This window comes from Rhincodon typus, chromosome 7 (assembly GCF_021869965.1).
Source record: "Rhincodon typus isolate 14 chromosome 7, sRhiTyp1.1, whole genome shotgun sequence".
Lineage (NCBI taxonomy): Eukaryota > Metazoa > Chordata > Chondrichthyes > Orectolobiformes > Rhincodontidae > Rhincodon > Rhincodon typus.
The window spans coordinates 8065421-8085891 of NC_063338.1; the positions used below are offsets into that span (position 1 = coordinate 8065421).

General features: G+C 40.7%; 1 protein-coding gene across 1 annotated transcript in view; it reads left to right on the plus strand.

The window, feature by feature from the left end:
- Window positions 1-20471, plus strand: part of LOC109913843 (sperm-associated antigen 16 protein) — an 801521-nt gene that overhangs the window by 60736 nt on the left and 720314 nt on the right. The window contains 2 exon segments of the mRNA XM_048598688.1: window positions 83-190; window positions 12241-12358. Coding sequence (XP_048454645.1) covers window positions 83-190; window positions 12241-12358 — 226 coding nt within the window.

Here is a 20471-nt window from a genome sequence, read left to right on the forward strand (position 1 = left end):
TTATTCTATGTAGAAATATATTTGTATAAAATGTTTATAACACCTTAGCAGCATTAAAATTTGGCCATTTTTGCACCCGCAGAACAGCTGGTGAAACATTAATAAAACTTAGGAAAGAACGCGATTTCCATAGGATGCATCATAAGCGTGTGGCACAAGAAAAGAACAGGCTCATTAATGATATTAAAAGGTAAAGTAACCTGCTCAAATCTTGGATATTTTAAATAGTATTTGGAAAGTGTGACCGTTTAATGATAATATTAACTATTTATGAAAATATTAAATATTAATAAAATGAATAACTAGGACTTTTTAATTCTTGGAGGTTGTTTATTATTATATTTCAAAGGAGTGCAGTGATTGTGGAGACAACTGAATCAAGGAATGTTTTGACAATTGAAGTGTTCTGTCTTGTGTTGTTGCCACGTCCTCCCAACACAATCATCTACCTTCTGTGTTCCTGGACTTGACAAGTTCTATTGATTGTTTTTACTTTGAGATCCCCTTTCGAATACAGCCATATATTGGTTCAGATTTTGCTGTTAATGAAGGGACAGTGCTTGCTGCTAATCTTGAAGAAGGTGCCACAAAAAGCTGTCATATATATATAGGATAGATTTCTTCTATACCAACATCACTTTGAATTTGGCGCCACTTATAGACCTAGGGTGTCCAGCACCAGGGTAAGCTGCAGATAGCTTGATCACCAAGTGCGGATTTCTATGGCACATCATTGCATTTGCAATTTCTGGGTCATTATAATCACTTTCTCCAAATTTTGAATCTATTAGCAGGAATCTTTATGTGTATCAACATGATTAATTCTAAATTAAACTTGCTGTAATCTGTAAAGCATCACCTGTCAAAGGTCAAGGTATATGATGTAACCTATATAGAAGTGAACTTGGCTGTAAGTGTTCAGTAGAGTTTAGGAGAGAATAAGGCCTTGGAAGCTGAAGGCACGGCTGCTAAAGCTGAAGTTATTAATGTCAGCGTGCTCAAGATCGGAATTGGAGGGACAAAGCTATCTTGAAAGCTTAAAGAGCTAGAAGAAATTAGAAAGAATGGAGCATGGAGGAATTTGGAAACAAAAAGATTTTGAAAATACGCAGTGATGTCATGAAGACTTTTCTTCTAAGCCTTAAAAAAAGGTCCTAGGGATTCAAAAGATAGCAACTAATTTGTAGCACACTAACCTTTGATTTCACAATGACTGATGCCCCCTGAATGTTGCAGATCAACTTGGTTTGCTTGCCGTAATCTGTAAAGTAGCAACTGCCATGGATCAAGAAATAACGTGTTTCGTTCCAAATTAAACTCGCCATATCTGGAAAATGTCAAAGGTCAAGATACATGACGCAATCTATTTAGAAGTGAACTTGGATGCAAATGCTTAGCTTCTGCAGCAGTAGTATCCATGAAGATGACGTTGTTTTCTGATGAAGTATATGGCCGTTTATTATGTTGTAAAGGTAAATGTATACCTGTTTTATGACTGATCCGCAGGTGAACGTCGCCAATTTGTTACGATCCTTGGTGAGGAGAGAGGACCTGGCTACCCCTCTTTATTCAACTGTTTGGTTTGTTGCAATAAGCTTAATTTAAAAAGGATCCGTTCTCTTATACCTTTCTCCAGCCCAAATGTACTTGTGTTTCAAAAAGAGCCAATTTAGCCAGGCTTTCTTGAGTTAAAAGAAAATGTGAGCTAATTTGCTACTAAAATGCAAGAAGATAAAATAAAACATAATTTTTTTACTTATTAACGGGATGAGGATGTCGCTGGCTAGGTAGCATTTATTGCCCATCTCTAATTATCCAGAAGGCAGTTAAGACTCAACCACATTGCTGTGGGTCTGAGATCACACGTAGGCCAGACTAGTTAAAGATGGTAGTTTCCTTCCCTAAAGGACATTAGTGAACGAGGTGGGTTTTTCCAACAATCAACAATGGATTCATGGTCATCATTAGATTCTTAATTCCAGTTTTATTTTTTATTGAATTCAAATTCCACCATCTACCATGGCAGGATTCAAACAAGGATCCCCAGAACATTATCTGGGTCTCTGGATTAACAGTCCAGTGATAATACCACTAGGTCATCACCTCTCCCCAAATACACGTAGATTAGAAATGAGAGGTGAGTACAGAAAGGTAGAAGTTAAAAAGGAGTATTCAAATCAATTAATACTTGTCTATGAGAAATCAACTGTGAACCATTACAGTTGTTAAGTTGGATGAATTTGAAAGTGCTGACTTTGGCTGTTAAGTGGTTGTTTGGAGAGTCTTGTTTTTGCAGCTAGCTGAAAGGAAATTCTCCAGTTTTCTTTGGCAGTTGCTTTGCTAATAATTAGTTTTAAGCAGTCAGAGATACCTTTGTTTTTATCTTGCACATACGCGGTGGTGTTGTAAAAGCTTCCAGCTGTACCTTCACAGCACACTTGAGAAATATAAAAGTTGAGCCATAAGCTTGGACACTAACACTCCAGCTCTTTAGTACTCAAAGACCAAAGGAGTTGCTGTTGGTTTTATTTCTGCAAGGATAAAATGTCTTTTGCCCAGAATTGCCTTATTTCAACTTACATCATGTTGACAATCTGGAACACAAGCTGCAAAAGATCACAGTTCACTTTTTTGAATTGCATCTCTCTCTTTGAAGCAATGCCGTCTGAAGTTCCCTTGACACTCTTAAGGTGTGGTATTCCATGATTCCTCTCGGGACTCAGTGTAATCAACAGGATGACGCCCTTATCCTGTTAATGAATAAAAAAAATTCATGCAGCCACTGAACTTGCATTTTCAGCTTCCTTTTGGCCTATATATCTATCTTTTAAAAAAACAGATAATTGTACTTAGAAATTTAATATACCTGCAAGTAATTTAATGTTTCTTGAAACTTAACCTCACATGTTGAATAGAATGAGATTAATTCCCATTTTGCTACTAAGGGAGGAAATCTGTTAGATATAAACAGCATATACCTAGCATATTCCCATAGACTTGGCAAATGTTATATTTTCAATTTTAACTAGATCTTTTTAGGTTCTGGACAGAGCATATGCAGTTATCTTTTATTTATTTATGGGTTGTGGGCATCGTTGGCTGGCCAGCATTTATTGCCTGTCCCTGGTAGCCCTTGAAAAAAGGTGGGTGAGCTGCCTTCTTGAACCGTTGTAGTCCACATGCTGTGGGTTCGCTCACAATGTCGTTAGGGAGGCAATCCCATGATTTTGACCCAGAAACAGCACTAGAACAGTGATATTTCCAAGTCAGGATGGTGAGTGTCTTGGTGGGGAACTTGAAGGTGGTGGTGTTCCCATGTACCTGCTGCCCTTGATCTTCTAGTTGCAAGTGGTCATGGGTTTGGAAGGTGCTGTCTAAAAATCTTGGGTGAAGTTCTGCAGTGCATCTTGTAGGGTAATACATACTGCTGCTACTGAGCAGTGGTGGAGGGAGTGGATGTTTGTGGATGTAGTGCCAATCAAGAGGCCTGCTTTGTCCTGAAAGGTGGTAAGTTTCTTGAGTGTTATTAGAGCTGCACTCATCCAGGCAAGTGGGGAGTATTCCATCACTCTCCTGACTTGTGCCTTGTAGATGGTGATCAGGCATTTGGGAGTCAGGAGGTGAGAGATACTCACTGCAGTATCCCTAGCTTCTGACCCAGTCTTGTAGCTACTGTTTTTTATGTAGTGAGTCCAGTTGAGTTTCTGGTCACCGATAACCCCAGGATGTTGATAGTGGGGATTAAGTGATGGTAACATTATTGAATGTCAAGGGGCAGTGGTTAGATCATCTGTTATTGGAAGTGGTCATTACTTGGCATTGTATGGAGTGAATGTTACTTGCCGCTTGTCAACCCAAGCATACATATTATCCAGATCTTGTTTAATTTGAACATGGACTGCTTCAGTGTTTGAAGAGTTGTGAATGGTCCTGAACATTGTGCAATCTTCACGGAACATCTCTACTTCTGACCTTATGTTGGAGGGAATGTCATTGATGAAGCAGCTGAAGAAGATGGTTGAACCTAAGACACTACCTTGAGGAACTCCTCCAGAGAGCTGTGATGACTGACTTCCAATAACTACAGCCATATTCTTATATGTCATGTATGACTCCAGCAGTGAAGTGTTTGTCCTCTGATAACCATTGATTCCAATTTTGCTAGGGCTCCTTGATGCCACACTTGCTCGAATGTGGACTTGATGTCAAGGGCTGTCACTTACAACTCACCTCTGGAATTCAGCTCTTTTGACTATGTTTGAACTAAGGCTGTAATGAGATCAGGAGCTGAGAGACCCTGGTGGAATCCAAACTGGGTGTCACTGAGCAGGTTATTGCTGAGCTGGTGCTGCATGATAGCACTGTTGAGGACACCGTCTATCACTTTACTGATGATTGAGAATAGACTGATGGGCAGTAATTGGCTAGGTTGGATTTGTCCTGCCTTTTGTGTACAGGACATACCTGGGCAATTTTCCATATTATCAGGTAGATGCCAGTGTTGTAGCTGTACTGGAAGAGCATAGCTAGGGCAGTGGCAAGTTCTGGGTCTTCTGTAATATTGTCAGGGCTGATAGCCTTTGCAGTATCCGGTGCCTCTAACCATTTCTTAATATCATGCGGAGTGAATTGAATTAGCTGAAGACTGGTACCTGTGATGTTGAGGACCACTGGAGGAGACCAAGGTGGATCATCCGCTCAGCACTTCTGGCTGGAGATTGCTGTGAATGTTTCAGCCTTGTCTTTTTCACTGATGTGTTGGCCTGTTCCACCATTGAGGATTGGGATATGGTGTAGTCTCCTCCTCCAGTGAGTTGTCTAATTGTGCACCACCATTTACGACTGCATGTAGGAAGAGTGCGGAGCTTAGCTTTGATCCATTAGTTGTGGGATTGCTTAGCTGTATATGTCAATTGCTGCTTATGTTGTTTGGCATGCATGTAGTCCTGTTTGGTAGCTTCATTTTTTAGGTATGTTTTGTGCTGCTCGTGGCATGTCCTCCTGCACTGTCTATTGAACCAGGCTGATCCTCTAGGCTCTAGGCTGGTAATGATTGAGTGGGGGGATATGCTGGACCAGGAATTTGCATAGTGTACCAGAGCACAGTTCTGCTGTAGACGCACACAGTCTTGAGTTGTTGGATCAGTTCAAAAATCTGTGACATTAGATTTCCTGGAAGTATGGGTGATTTTTGGGCAGTACAGTTACACCTCTGCAGTCCAGGGAGTGGGCCGCAGTGAATTCTACGTGTCCAATTCAACCAGTCTGGGTTTTGCAGTAAGCCTGGGGTCTGTTAACTCGTCTGTTGAGGCTGTCTGTTCAAGTTGATGAGAAGATGGGCCATGGTCAGTCTAGGTCGTCTCTTCACTGAAAGTCAAGGGATTTATTAGGGGCTGCTGCTGTGATGGGAGCTGGAGATGTCAATTTTGGGGATTTGGGGACAAAATGCTGGGCTGCAGAGGGGATAATAACTCGACATATGCGGATGAGAAATGGTAGAAAATAGGAGGGCTGAGGATACTCAGAGGGAGGAGATGTCATTGATGATCACTATCACCCTGGCTTCAATGCAGGCAAGTGCAGGACTGTGTTTGGCATTACTTAGATCAGCCACCACTCTGACCATTCAATGTGCCAGAATGTCATGTGCCTAACAGCACACCCTGGGACTCCAGTTTCATCCCTAACTTTCTTGTACTATAGTTCATTCATGCACAACTTCTAATCATAGCAACAAAGGAAACAACTTTACATGTCTTGCAAACTTGTTATTATCTAGTAATGACAGATAAACCGACCAACCACACAATCACTGACATTCTGCTCTCTCTCAGAAGTGGTCAGGTAGCCCACAAAGAAAGGAGACCCAAAACCAGATGCACCTACCACAAATCCACATGTTCTGTATCCTTGGATAATGGCACTAAAGCCACAGAGCCATTGTTACCTGGCACTGTCTAGATAATGATAAATTGCTGCTTTTATACACCTTCTCCATTCCTCAACCTTACCTTAAAAGGTGCAATAAAATTGAAACTGCTGCCACAGAGTCTGTTTATCTTCTGTTTTTCTCTATACCCGTCTTCCCTGACCATTTACACACCCCTTATGTTTTATGTGTCCAGATAGGTAGGAATTGCTTGCTGCTCAGTTGCAGTGACTGGAATTTCCTTAGTTTCTCTCTTAATATGACCAGAGTTATGTACTGAGATTAATTTAACAGGCAGTCCCAAGTCACATTAGTTTTGCAGAGATGGGTGGAGAATTCCTACTGTTGCATTTGCAGTGGAGCCAAATATTTCTGATGATAAAGATGATATTTGTACTGCAGCTCTAAAAGGTGTTCTTAAATCTTCCATATATACTTTTGCTGTATATTTTTAGGCTTAAATAAAATGAAGAAAAGGAAATCAAGCATCCTTAATCCTCCAAGAATCAGGGGTAGAGTGAATTTTTCAAAAAGAATTGGATTGGGTTTCTTTAGTCATTACAAGCCAGTATTCTGATGTGGCGCCCCATGTGAGACTTATTGCTAATTTTAAAAAAATAGAAATTAAAGGCATTGCTGTTTAAAAATAATAAACCGTAGTGCTGTAAGCATTCAAAGAGGAAGTGCTTGTGTAAGTTGCAGCATGTTAGGTTAAACTTTGTACATGGAGATTTCCTTGTTCTTATTTTAATTGGCAAACTTAAATCAAAAACCACAATGTTGGTATTCAGTTAGCTTTTTTTAAAAATCAAAATTGTAGCTTTAATGCAAATTAGTGAGGCTTAGGTACAAAATGGATGCAGGCAGTTCAGTTTGCAAAATATACTATAGCATTGAAGTTTAGTTGGAAATAGTTGCAAAGTCTGCTTTTCCAATTTCATACTTTTTCTTTCCTGGAACATGGCATTACAGAATAGATTTTTATACCATGACCTGGATTTTTGTGAAGCCATGGATACTGTGAGTCTCAGCCAAAGTGATGCTCAGGCACTGGATTCAAAAGTTCTCATTTCTGACATCCTATTTTTGATGTCAGGGCAAAGTGAGGAATAGGCTGTAGTTTACACATATGGGAGACCTTTAATTATCACAGCAATTTGAATTCAGTGCTAAGTTCAAACAGATGACAGTTTTGCTGAAGCAAGATCTCTTTCTCGCAAGATGTGACTTAAAATTTATTAAAAGTTGATGTGAATGGACTGAAAAAGTGGATAAAGTCTTTGGAGTTGTGGAGTTATTTAAATTCACTTCATTTTAAATTTTGATAAACACAGCTCTACTGTGTCTCTGATCTCAAAAAAAACGCTTAGAGTTTCAATAGCTGTTTGTGGATGTAAATCTGAGGGCAATTGTTACTATATACTTACTGTTTAATTGCTTCCACAGTCTATCATTATTTCAGTCAGAGGCATGAAATTTCACAATTTTATTGACAGCACAGAATTAGAATTAAAATTAGCCTTCATTGTCATGTAAATTCAATGAGTGTAGTTAAAAGTTCATATGTCACCACTTACAGTGCCACTTAGGTATAAAGATACCTAAATAGAAAGTCCAGCATTACAGAAATAAAAGTCCAGAGCAACGGTCTTCCATTCCAGACCACGTTGGCAGCTAGCCTCCAGTCTGCCGTGGCTCCAGACTGCCGTGGCTCCAGACTGCGGCACGCTTCACCTTGAGGATCATGAGGCTGGGAGATCACTTCAGACTGCCACACTGGAAGGCCACTACATCAGGCTAGTAGGTCGCCATGCCACACCAGGAGGCTGCTATGGAAGGCCTCTGTGCCAGCCTGGGATGTGGCTGCATTGGGAAGCTGTTGCACCAGGCCTGCGGGTTGCCATGCCATGCTGGGAGGCAGCTGCACCAGGTTGGGAGGCCGGGAATTGTTGCTGGAGGCTGGGAGTTGTCGGAGGCCAGGAGAGAAGAAGGAAAATAAGCACTGAGGATAAAAGGAGGAGAAAAGAAGGAGAAGACTGGGTGGAGTGGATGAGTTTTGGGTGGAGCGAGTGAGCTCTGGCTGGAGTGTCCTACTCCACCGCCATCCTGCATAAAATAAGAGAGCTTATTAAGGGATTAGCTGTCTTCAATATTGGGCCTTAAGTACAAATGTTTGTTTGATAAGGTATTAAGTACTAAGATGAATTGATTGATCTTTTATCGTTTTGTTTTTTTGTTGTGAAGTCTATACTGATATTTCAAACAACGTGCCTCCTGGAGTGTGCCCATACTTGGTTCTAGATGAGTTGATATTGATGGTGCAAAAGCAGAGTTCAAGAGGAAAGTGTTGAGATAATGTTGGCACAAAGTTGACATTGGAGTTGTTGGGATCATGGGGTGAGTAAGGTATCGTGGGTTGGCCTTATTTGGCAGTAAGTTGACGTAAATGGCAAATGGAGCCTGAGAATGAGTGGGGAGTCATGTGTTTACATTCAGGTGGCTTTGGGGCCATGGAGATAGTTTGGGGTTCGTTTGTTGACATAGGTTGGCACTAAGTTGGCATAAGGATTACAGAGGGCTATTATTGGGGTGGGTAGTGGAGCATAGAGGATATGAGGGGCCATGTGAAATGGTATGGAAAGGGATGTGCATGGATGGACGCCTTTGCATGGTTTGGCTATGGGGTTTGAGTCGGTAGGAGGGGGTGGACTGTCCTACTTTATTATGATTGTTCCAGAACACCAATGTGGTCCTTTTAAATGGCCTGCTTCGGCACTTGGTTGACTGTGTAGCTGCCTCCAAATTGTTTCTGGGAACAACAGGCCACATTTCAATGGGCACCCACCCCTTGATATCAGACCATTTGAGACTGCTTCTCCTGAGGTTGGCACCTTGAGCCAAGAATATTTCCAGTTTTGATACAAAGCTCCAAGCCTATATCCTTTGGCATTTACATGAAATAGAAAATGTTTTGTTCTGGTCTTAAATTTTATTTTGTATGTACATCCTGCATACCCTTTGGGCCAGCCTGTACCTGGACTGGAAAAGATTTTTTTTGTGGCAACTTGGAGCAAATGGTCAATAGATAATGTTAATATTCTGTGTAGGGACGGCTCTGGGAAATAGAGCAATTAGGATTTTGATAAGACAGTTAGAATCTTGATCTTTGGATACTCAAATTAATGTGAACAAAATACCTGTCCTTTCTCCTTTGGGATTTCTTTTCAGAGCACATGGTTAAAACAAATTGATAAAATAAATGCACTCAAAGCAGTAGTATTCCTTGAAAGTTTTTCTTCAGCATCAACACAATTTTTCGTTGGGTAAGTGAATTGGCTTCATACAGCTGAAAGTTAGTTAATATTGGCTGTAATGTTGATGGGACGGGATGTTGAGTTCATGGACTTTTGAAAAACCTTTGATAAGGTATCATTTGGAAGATTACTAGAAACTTGGGTTCGTTTCTTGGGCCATTTCTACTTATTGTGTATGTCACTCATTAGGATACAGGCCTCGGATGTTGGAGTGATAGTATTTGTAGACCATACAAAGATAGGATATACAGTTAATTTTCGAGAAGTCCGAAGAAAATTGCAAAGGAATTCTAATAGGGTAATTTATAAATGGCAGATGGAATTCAATCTGCAAAGATTTAAGCATCTTGGTAAATTAGAAAGCATCTCTGAATGAGAATGGAAATGATTGTGTTCCTGTGAAGAAATAATGTACTAAACTGCTGATTTGCAGGAGTCCCTTCCTTAAATATGGTGTCTAAATTGGACACACTATGCCAGCTGATACTTAATACCGAATTGTACATGTGTGATTTATAAAAGCTTAGGATAACTCCCTGTGTCCCTTTACTCAATACGTCTACTTGATTGGCAGAGACTACTTGCAGGTAAAGGGATGTTTGGAAAGTGGGAGGCCTTCAAAAATGAGATAACAAGACTTCAGAGATAGTATGTTCCTGTGAGTGCTAAGGCAAAGGCTGGATGACAAGAGAAATTGAGGCTCTTGTCAAGGAAAAGAAGGAAGTATACATCAGGTGTAGACAGCTTGGATTGATGGTATCTCTAGAAGGGTATAAGAGCAGCAGAGTATACTTAACAGGGAAATCAGGAGGACAAAAAGGGGACATGAGATATCTTTAGCAAATAGGATTAAGGAGAATCCAAAGAGGTTCTACAAATACATGAAGGGCAAAAGAGTAACTGGGGAGAGAATAGGGTGCCTTAAAGATCAATAAGGCTGTCTATGTGTTGATCCACAGGAGATGGGTGAGATACTAAATGAGAAATTTTCATCGGTATTTATTGTGGAGAAGGATATAGAAGAACTTAAGGTAATAAATAGTGATACCATGAAATGTGTGCCTATTACAGAAAAGGAGGTAGATAAATCCCAGGATCAGGTGTAGCTCAGAACTTTGTGGGAAGCTAGGGAAGAGATTGCTGGGTCCCTTGCTGAGATATGTATGTTGCTTTTGCTGCTTATCATGCATGTATTTATGCAGCTCCTAACATGTTGTCCTGCACTCTTTCTTGAAAAGTCGTTGATTCCTCGACTTGATAGTTACAGTGGAGTGAGAGATATGTGGGGCATAATGTCACAGATTGTGGGTTGATGGCTCACAGTACCTCGTCAGTTGAGCTGCTGGGTCTGTTCTGAATTTATTCCATTGAACTGGCAGTAGAGCTACATAACATGATAGAAGTTATCCTGAATGTAAAGATGCAACTTGGTCTCAACATAAGTCAATGGTATTACTCCTATTGATGCATCATCATCAGATACATTTGCAACAGGTAGCTTGGTCAGGATAAGTAGCTTTTTCAGTCATGTTGATTCTCTGAGCACTGAACTCATGCTCTGTCTGGTAGATCCTGCCAGCTTGGACAGTGATATGCGACCAAGCCATACTTAGTTAATGGACATTGAAGTACTCCATTTTGTGTGCAACCCTTAGTGCTTCTTCCAAGCTCCAAGTTCTTTTTCTTTCCCCTTTTTACTCCTGTCTCTTTTTTTTCACTTACTTACCTTGTCCTAAGCTTAGATAGCATTGGCAGTGGTGAGAGCCCTGTGTGCAGACCTCAAGCGGATCCGGGGCGTGGACCTTGAGAGGTCTCGAGCTGGGTCCAGGGTGCGGACCTCAGGCGGGCCTGGCGTGGACCTCAAACAGGCCCAGTGCAGAGGAGGGTGAGCCCCTACTTACTTTTCCGGAGCAAGCACAGGACCAAGAATTGGTGGATGCTGCATCAGCAGAGGCGATTGAGGATCGACAGCTTTATTGTTGGTTGGGTCAATGCTGGCAGGGGTGAAGCGTTGGCAGAAGGGCATCATGGCAACATTGATGAGGTGGGCCCAGTGGCAAGAGATGTGACTCTGATGTTGATTGGTCCAGCGTGGGCAGTGGCAAGGCAGTGGCAGAGGAGTTTTGGCCCAGTAGCAAAGATGGCACCTGAGGGTCGGCAACTTTGATGTTGGTGGGCTCTGGTGTATACAGTGGCAAAGCGGTGGTGCAGGGAAGGCAGTGCAGGCTTCATTGATGATGATGAACTGGCTTAGGACTGATAAACTCCCTTCAAGATGCAGCTTTCTTTTTTTCCTTATTCTTAAATTATTCAAAATGGTGCAGTTTTCACTGTATTTTATTGTAATCTTTGTTTAAAATACCTGTGACAATAAAATCAAAAGGAAACTTCATACAGCCTAGAATCAATTTTAAGGACTCCCAAGGCATCACCATCCAAATGAATACCATTGTATCACGACCTATGATGGTCTGTCCTGCTGATAGGGCAGGATATATCCAATGACAGCTAATAGCTACTGAATATACCTTGCATGTTTGGGAATTAAGTCCTGTTTGATCAATTAGATGGGACTGTTTTTTTGATGAAGTTACAAATACCTGTAAAATCCCTCAGAAGAATACGTTGTAGTAGTGAAAACTTTTCTAAGTCACCATGCTTGAAAGTAATGCAAAATAAATATGTTGACTCATGTAGTCATTGGAACATAATCTCCATTAATCTGTTGACACGTCTGAACGGTTTTGACTTCAGTGTTTTATAATTGCACTTGTTTGGAATTCACCGGCAATTTTAAAACTTTTCTTGTGTTGGTATTCAACCTTTGGCCTTCATTTCTTTTCTGTTTTCCGAGAATCAAAGCCGAAAATCCAATTTTGAGTATGCTCCTAGTTATATTTCAGTATATATTACCCACAGGACGTTTGGGAGCTGAAAGCTTTATTTGTGATCCTGCTTCAGATATTATCTTCTAATGATCTGTTTGTGATCTTCTAGGCTTAAGAAGCACTATGAATCCTTTGAACCTACCCTGAGCAGGATCAAAGAGAAATACAATACTGCAATAAAGCAAAAAATGTTGACAAGTTTGGAGAAAGACAGAGCTCTTGTGCAGGTTTGTAATTGCATCTGTTTGAAAGACGTAATTATAAAGTTTGAAATTGCAGTTCCTCTTATTTTTGCAGAGTGCTGCAATTTGATACTTGTGATTGAGCATATTTTCCAATAATGTTCAATGTGCATTCTTGATAACGTTTAATGAATTAATAAATGCTACCTTTTTCCATACAAAGATTGGCATGCATCTTGCTTGTCTCTCCAAAAAGTTAGAATCCCCAAGGAGTCCAATTGCTTTGTAAACAGAAATGAGCTTCCTGACAAATTCGATGGCTCACTCAAGTCTTCACGTCTGAAGAATTTTACTGTAGAAAAGTTAAATCAACATTGACTAAACTTGCATGAGAGCCAATCATTATGCTAAACTGCAGAAAAGATCTTCCCCTCACAATGTCTTAATGTGGATATGTAACTTCTTTCTTCAAAATGTTAGGGAGGTGGAAAGTAGGAACCTGCAGGCCAGTTCTGTCAACATCTTATCGGTAACAGATGTTAGAAACTGTGCTTAGAGATGATACAGCCAGACACACTGAAAAGAATCAAGGCAACCAAGCACAGTCAACATAGTTTTGTGAAATGGAAGCCAGGTATTATCAATTTATTGGACTTTTTTGAGGAAGTAGCATGTGGCATAGATAAGGCAACTGGTGTCAATTTTGTAATTGGACTTCTAGAAGACATTTGATAAGGTATTGCATCAAAGATTATTGCAGGAAATAAAAATTCATTGTGTAGGAATAACATATTGGTGTGCACAGAACGATGTCTAGCTAACAGGAAACGGAAAGTAAGCATTCTTGGGCAATTTTCTCCTTAGCAAGATTTATCAAGTAGTGTGTCACATGAATTAGTGCTGAGGCCTCAACCTTTTTGCAGTTTATATGAATAACTTGGATGAAGGGACTCCGATTAAAGTGATTTCTGTCAGATATGTGGGTGAAATTTTGATCAGGCTGCAACCACCATTTTGAAGTCTTCACATTCCACAAAAATCCAGGTGCCTGTGTTTACATGTGGAAAAGCTAGCAACTTCTCACTTTGTGTCCAAGTTTTAAAGCTATCAACCGACTAAGCCTTTACTTGCTCTCCTGTACCAATTGCACCAGATTACATGGGCCTGTAGGCAGGCATATCTCAGACCTCCGAGCCCCTCCCCCCCACGTCTCTTGTTTAATGCTGCCTGATGGACTTTTTATCTTCTAAAACAGGAATAACAATTTTGTGTTTATATGAGGACATTTGGTAGAAACCTGCTCATGCAGCAATACCTTATTTTGCTCGGGCCATTCAACCCCTGACTTTATTCCAGCCTTGGTCTGAACATGGATAAAAGAACAGAAACCCAGAGTTGACTGCCTTTGATATTAGGGTAGAATTTGATGAAGTACAGTATCAAGGAGCTCTAATAAAAATGGAAGTAAATGGGAACCCAGGGAGAAACACTGTCTACTGTTTAGATTCCTACCCAACAGAAAGGAAGATGGTTATGATTGTTGGAAGCCCATTGTCCCATCCCAGGCCATCACTGCAGAACTTCCACAGTGTAGTGTCGTTGGCCCAACCCTCCTCAGCTGCTTCAACAATGATATTTTCTTTGCAATAAGGTCAGAAGTGAGGATGCTCACTAATGATTGCACAATGTACAGCATTGTACATCCTCAGGTACTGAAGCAACTCATGTCCATATTCCATGGATGACTCTAGGCTTGGAATGGTAAGTGGCAATTAACATTTGTACCACATAAGTACTAGGCAAATGTCTACTCTAGACATTTAAATGATTTTCACTGAATTTTCCGAGTATTAAGAATCTGTGAATTATCATTGATCATAAACTGTACGGATGCAGATATATAAATGTGATTAAAAGAGCAGGTCAGAGGCCAAAGTTTCTGTGGTGAGTTAGAACAAAAAACAAAGAACAAAGAAAATTACAGCACAAGAACAGGCCTTTCAGCCCACCAAGCCTGCGCCGATCCAGATCCTCTATCTAAACCTGTCGCCTATTTTCCAAGGATCTGTATCCCTCTGCTCCCTGCCCATTCATGTATCTGTCTCGATACATCTTAAATGACGCTATCGTGCCCGACTCTACCACCTCCGCTGGCAACGCATTCCAGGCACCCACCACCCTCTGCGTAAAGAACTTTCCACGCATATCTTCCTTAAACTTTTCCCCTCTCACCTTGAAATCGTGACCCCTAGTAATTGAGTCCCCCACCCTGGGAAAAAGCTTCTTGTTATCCACCCTGTCTATACCTCTCATGATTTTGTAGACCTCAATCAGGTGCCCCCTCAACCTCCGTCTTTCTAATGTAAATAATCCTAATCTACTCGACCTCTCTTCATAGCTAGCGCCCTCCATACCAGGCAACATCCTGGTGAACCTCCTCTGCACCCTCCCCAAAGCATCCACATCCTTTTGGTAATGTGGCGACCAGAACTGTATGCAGTATTCCAAATGTGGTCGAACCAAAGTCCTGTACAACTGTAACATGACCTGCTAACTCTTGTACACGATACCCCGTCCGATGAATGAAAGCCTGCCGTATGCCTTCTTGACCACTCTATCGACCTGCGTTGCCACCTTCAGGATACAATGGACCAGATCTCTCTATGTATCAGTTTTCCCCAGGGCTTTTCCATTTACTGTATAGTTCGCTCTTGAATTGGATCTTCCAAAATGCATCACCTCGCATTTGACTGGATTGAAGTCCATCTGCCATTTTTCCGCCCAACTCTCCAATCTATCTATATTCTGCTGCATTCTCCGACAGTCCCCTTCACTGTCTGCTACTCCACCAATCTTAGTGTCATCTGCAAACTTGCTAATCAGACCAACTATACCTTCCTCTAGATCATTTATGTATATCACAAACAACAGTGGTCCCAACACGGATCCCTGTGGAACACCACTGGTCACAGTTCTCCATTTTGAGAAACTCCCTTCCACTACAGCTCTCTGTCTCCTGTTGCCCAGCCAGTTCTCTATCCATCTAGCTAGTACACCCTGGACCCCATGCGACCTCACTTTTTCCATCAGCCTACCATGGGGAACCTTATCCAATGCCTTACTGAAGTTACTCACCTACTGTCTTTACAAAGCTTTTCCACCATCTATAAAGTTCAAGTTAGAAGTATAATGGAAGGCTGTCCACTTCCTTGAATTGGTGCAGCTCCAATTACACTTGAGTAGCTCAACAGCTTTCAGGGCAAAGCGACCCACAAGATTGAAACCCCACTCATATCCTTCAACATTCAATCCAACCAGCACTGACGTGCAGTGACAGCAGTGTGTACCACTTAAAAAGTGCACTACAGCAGCCCACCGATGCTCCATCAACAGCACCTCTCAAACCTTTCATCTCATCTGGAAGGAGAAAGGCAGCAGATGCATGGAAGCACCGCCACCTTCAAATTCTTCACCAATCCACACACCATTCTAACTTAACAACATCCTGTTCCTTAACTGCTGCTCGGTCAAAATCCTGGACTCCCCTCCTTTTAGCTGCGTGGGTATATCTACATCCCAAGTAGTGGTTTAAAAAGGCTGCTCATCACCACCTTCTCAGAGGCATTAGGAATTGGAAATGAATTCAAGCCTAGTCAGAGATGCCCACATCGCATGAATGAATACAGAGAAACATCAAATATCCCTATTGACCTTGTATAAAAGCATTTTAAGTTATTGTGATATATCCTGAACATTGACTACACGTTCAATGATGAGAAAACATTGAAACACCAGAGTAATTTTTTTTACTAAATTACGACAATGAGTTAATGCAACACAATCCCTTTGTGCAGTTTATAAGAGGTATTTGTGCGCATTATAATACTGTATTGTAAATTACATCTCAAGGACCCTTTTAGGTGATTAAAAATGTGTAATTTTGACTGTTTATGCTAGTAGTAGCAAAGTGAGATTTAAAATCACCTAGCAACTCCTTTTAATGTTTAATTATATTCTCCTAATGTGATAAAACAATGTTAATGCCTTCATCCTTAGCCTAGTTAATTTCTCTTCGACAAGTCAACAAATAACATTTGTTATTCAGTGATGAAAAACCATATGTATCAATTTTGATCTTCCCCTTTTCTTGGGCCTGTATTTTCAAAATATAAGCCTGTTCATACAAGAATATTTCTCTGTCTGTTTGACTGAGTTTTCTGAAGAAGGGTCTAGGCCCGAAACGTCAGCCTTCCTGCTCCTCTGATGCTGCTTGGCCTGCTGTGTTCATCCAGCTCTACACCTTGTTATCTCAGATTCTCCAGCATCTGCCAGTTCCTACTATCTATGATATATCTCAATCTTTTCTTATGGATATTTATTAAGCTAATGGTTTCACTGTTCTAGGGTTGACCTTGTGTAGCTATTACAGAATGTATATTAATATGTGAATATGCATTTTAAAATGTTACTGTAAAAATTCCATCTGACTCATCTATACTTAGAAAAATGCCAGAAGTTTTAAAAAAAACTTAGTATGCTAAAAACCATAAAGAGGATTTTTTGCACCTATGAGGAAAATAGAATCATTGTGCAGTATAAAAAGAGGTTGTTCAGCCTGTCATGTCTGTGCTGTCTGTCTGTGAGAACTGTACAGCTGGCCCCACTTTCTTGCCTTTTCACTGTAGCTTCTATTTCTTTTGCCAATCACTTTAAATTTGCATTGTCTGTTCTGATCCTTCTGTCAATGACACCAGTTTCTTTCTAACTACCCTGTGCAGACACCTCATGATTTTGAACACCTACGTCGAAGGTCTTCTCAATCTTCACTTCTAAAGAGAACAGCCTCAATTTCACCAGTCTGTCCTCATAATTGAAGTTTCATCCCTGGGATCTTTCTCACAAATTGTTTTTGCATCCTGTCCAAAACTGTTCCTAAAGTGTTGGAATTCAATTTCATTTGAAGCTGAACTTAGGTTTCATAAAGATTCATCATAACTTCCAGCCTTTGTTTTCCATGCCTTTAGAAATCCGAGACCCTCTTTACCTTATCATGCTCTAGTGTAACCTGTCCTGCCAGCTTCAAAGATTTATACAACTATTCCCAAGTTTTTTGGATTCTGTTTTTGTTCTTCCTCCAAAAATGTATTACTTCAGATTCATTTGCTTAGATAGAATGATGAGCAGAACCTCATGGACAACATGGATAACATTGGCAGAGCACGCATACAATTAGTGAAATTAATTGTGTTTTAAAGGCTAGTGTGGGAGAAATGGGTTCCAGTTTGTGGGACAATGATATAAGAACTGTGGAAAGTTAGGGCTGTAACATTGGGACAGTCTGAATCTGAACCAGGCTGGGAACTGTATTCTAGCAAACCATGCAAGTGGGGAGGTAGAGAGGACTTTAAAATAACAAAAGTGGTGAGAGATCACGATTGGGCAGATGTAGTAAATTGAGGTGTGGAGTCAAGGTAGTGGAGTAAGACAGTAATATGGGAAATAAAGGTCGGAGAATGACACCAAGGGACAGAGAGAATAAACCTAATACTCCAAAAGTCATGACCATTTGTTACAAAGATAACAAAAAGTCATAATGAAAAGTCCTGCATCTGAATGTCCATAGCATTCATAACAGCATAAACAAATTGATAGCACACATTGAAGTAGCTAAAAATGATCTGACAGCCGTTATGAATACATGATGACAAGCATTGGACCCTAAAACACACACAAACAGAAATTACTGGAAGGACTCAGCACGTCTGGCAACACGTCTGTGGAGAGATAACAGAGTTAACATTTTAAGACCTTTCTTCAAACACTTCTTTAGTTTGCATGTCACTCCATGTTTTAAGAAGGATGAAAGAGCAAAACCAGGAAATTACAGACCAATTAGCTGTTAATCTTAGTGGGAAAGTTATTAGAGTCTTTAATCAAGAATGGGGTGACTGAATTTTCAATTAATCAGGGAGACCCAGCATGGATTCATGCCTGACAAACCTCATTGAATTTTTTGAAAAGATGACTAAAGTAATGGACAGGGGAATACCTATGGATGTTGTTTATATGGACTTCCAGAAGGCATTTGATAAAGTCCAACATCGGAGACTGTTAGCTAAGGTAGAACTGCATGGAATTGAGGGAAAACTACTGACATGGCTGGACAATTAGATGAGTAGTAGGTAACAGAAAGTAAGATTAATATGTATATACTCAAATTAGCAGGATGTGACCCATGGATGTCCCACAAGGATCTTTGTTAGGGCCTCAGTTATTCACAATATTTATGAACAGCTTCGATAGTGGAATAGAAAGTCATATATTCAAATTTGCTGGTAACACAAAGTCAGGTGGCATTGTAGACAGTGTAGATGATAGCCTATCAATATCCCTTTGTAATTTTATGCTAAATGTATTGGCAAAACTAACACAGATGGAGTTCAATGAAAGCAAATATGAAGTTATCAATTTTGCACTGAAAAAGGATAAACAAGGGTATGACATTAAATACAATGGATGTTCAAAGAGACTTGTGGTTCAGGTGTACTGATCTTCAAAATATCATGAAAAGAATCAAAGCTAAAGGAATGCTGGTCCTTATGTCTAGAAGACTGGAGTATAAGGATGCAGAAGGTATGCTGCAGCTATACAAAACCTGGTTAGACCCCACTTGAAGTTCTGAGAGTGGATCTGGGCACCACACCTTAGGCCTTGGAGGGAGAACAGCTGGACTTCAAATTGGGCATGTTTTCTCTAGATATAAAGCAGATACAAAGGCCCTTCAGCCAATTGCATCTGCATTGGTCAAAAGCAGCCACCTAACTATTCTCATCTCAAATGCACATCTAAGAACTTAGAGTCATAGAATCATACAGCATGGAAACAGACCTTTTGGCCCAACCAGTCCATGCTGACCATAATCCCAAACTAAGCTAGTCCCACCTGCCTGCTGCTGGCCCATGTGTTCTATGTACCAGTGCCCTCTGGTTGAGAAAGCTTTTCCTCCCATCTCTAATCCTTCTGTCCCTTACTTTAAATCGATGCTTCTTGGTCTTTTTTTATACATTGTAATCAAGTCTCCTCTCAATACCTCTTGCTGTAAGTAAACAGCCTTGGTCTGTCAGATCCCTCTTCATAACTGAAACTCTCCAGCTCAGGCAACATCCTGGTATATCTCATTTTTATCCATTCCAGTGCTATTACATCCCAGCTATAATTTGAATACCAGAACTGTGCACAATACTCTAGCTGTGGCCTCACCAAAGTTTTACACAGTTCTGGCATAGCGCCCCCCACCCCCGCTCTTAAATTCTGTGCCTCTGCTAATGAAGGCAAGTATGCCACATGCCTTCTGAACCAGTTTATCCACCCTAATAACATAAGGGACTGGTGTACGTGCACACCAAGGTTCCTCTGATTCTTGGTGCTTCACAAGGTCCTATGATTAATCATACATTTCCTTGCCTTGTTTACCTTGTCCAAGTGCATTACCTCACACTTATCCATACTGAATTCCATTGGCCACTGATCAGCCCACCTGATCACTGTGGTTAAGAAGAGAGGGAAGCAGAAAGCAAGAAGCTATAGGTTGCTTAGCCTGACCTCGGTCGTTAGTACGATTTTAGCAATCCATTATGAAGGATGATTACTTTGAAGTATATGTCACGGCTTTGTCATGGAGTGGTAATGCCTGACAAATCTGTTTGAATTCTTTGAGGAGGTAATGAACAAATTAGATAAAGGAGAGCTAATGGACATGATCTATTTAGATTTCCAGAAGGCTTTTAACAAGATACTGCACAGGAAGCTGCTAAATAAGAACCCATGGTTTTAGGAATAATGCACTGGCATGGATAGAGGATTCGCTGACTGGTAGAAGGCAGAGAGTGGGGCTAAAAAGGTCTGTGTCAGAATGGCATAAGGTGACTGGTGGAGTTCTGCAGGGGTCAGTGTTGGGACCAAAACTATTCATATTATACATTAACAATCTGTATGAAGTCTGAGGGGATTGTTGCTAAGTTTGCAGATGACATAAATATAAGTGGAAGGACAGGTAGTTTTGAGGAAGCAGAAAGGCTACAGAAGGAGATATAGTAGGAACTGCAGATGCTGGAGAATCCGAGACAACAAGGTGCAGGGCTGGATGAACACAGCAGGC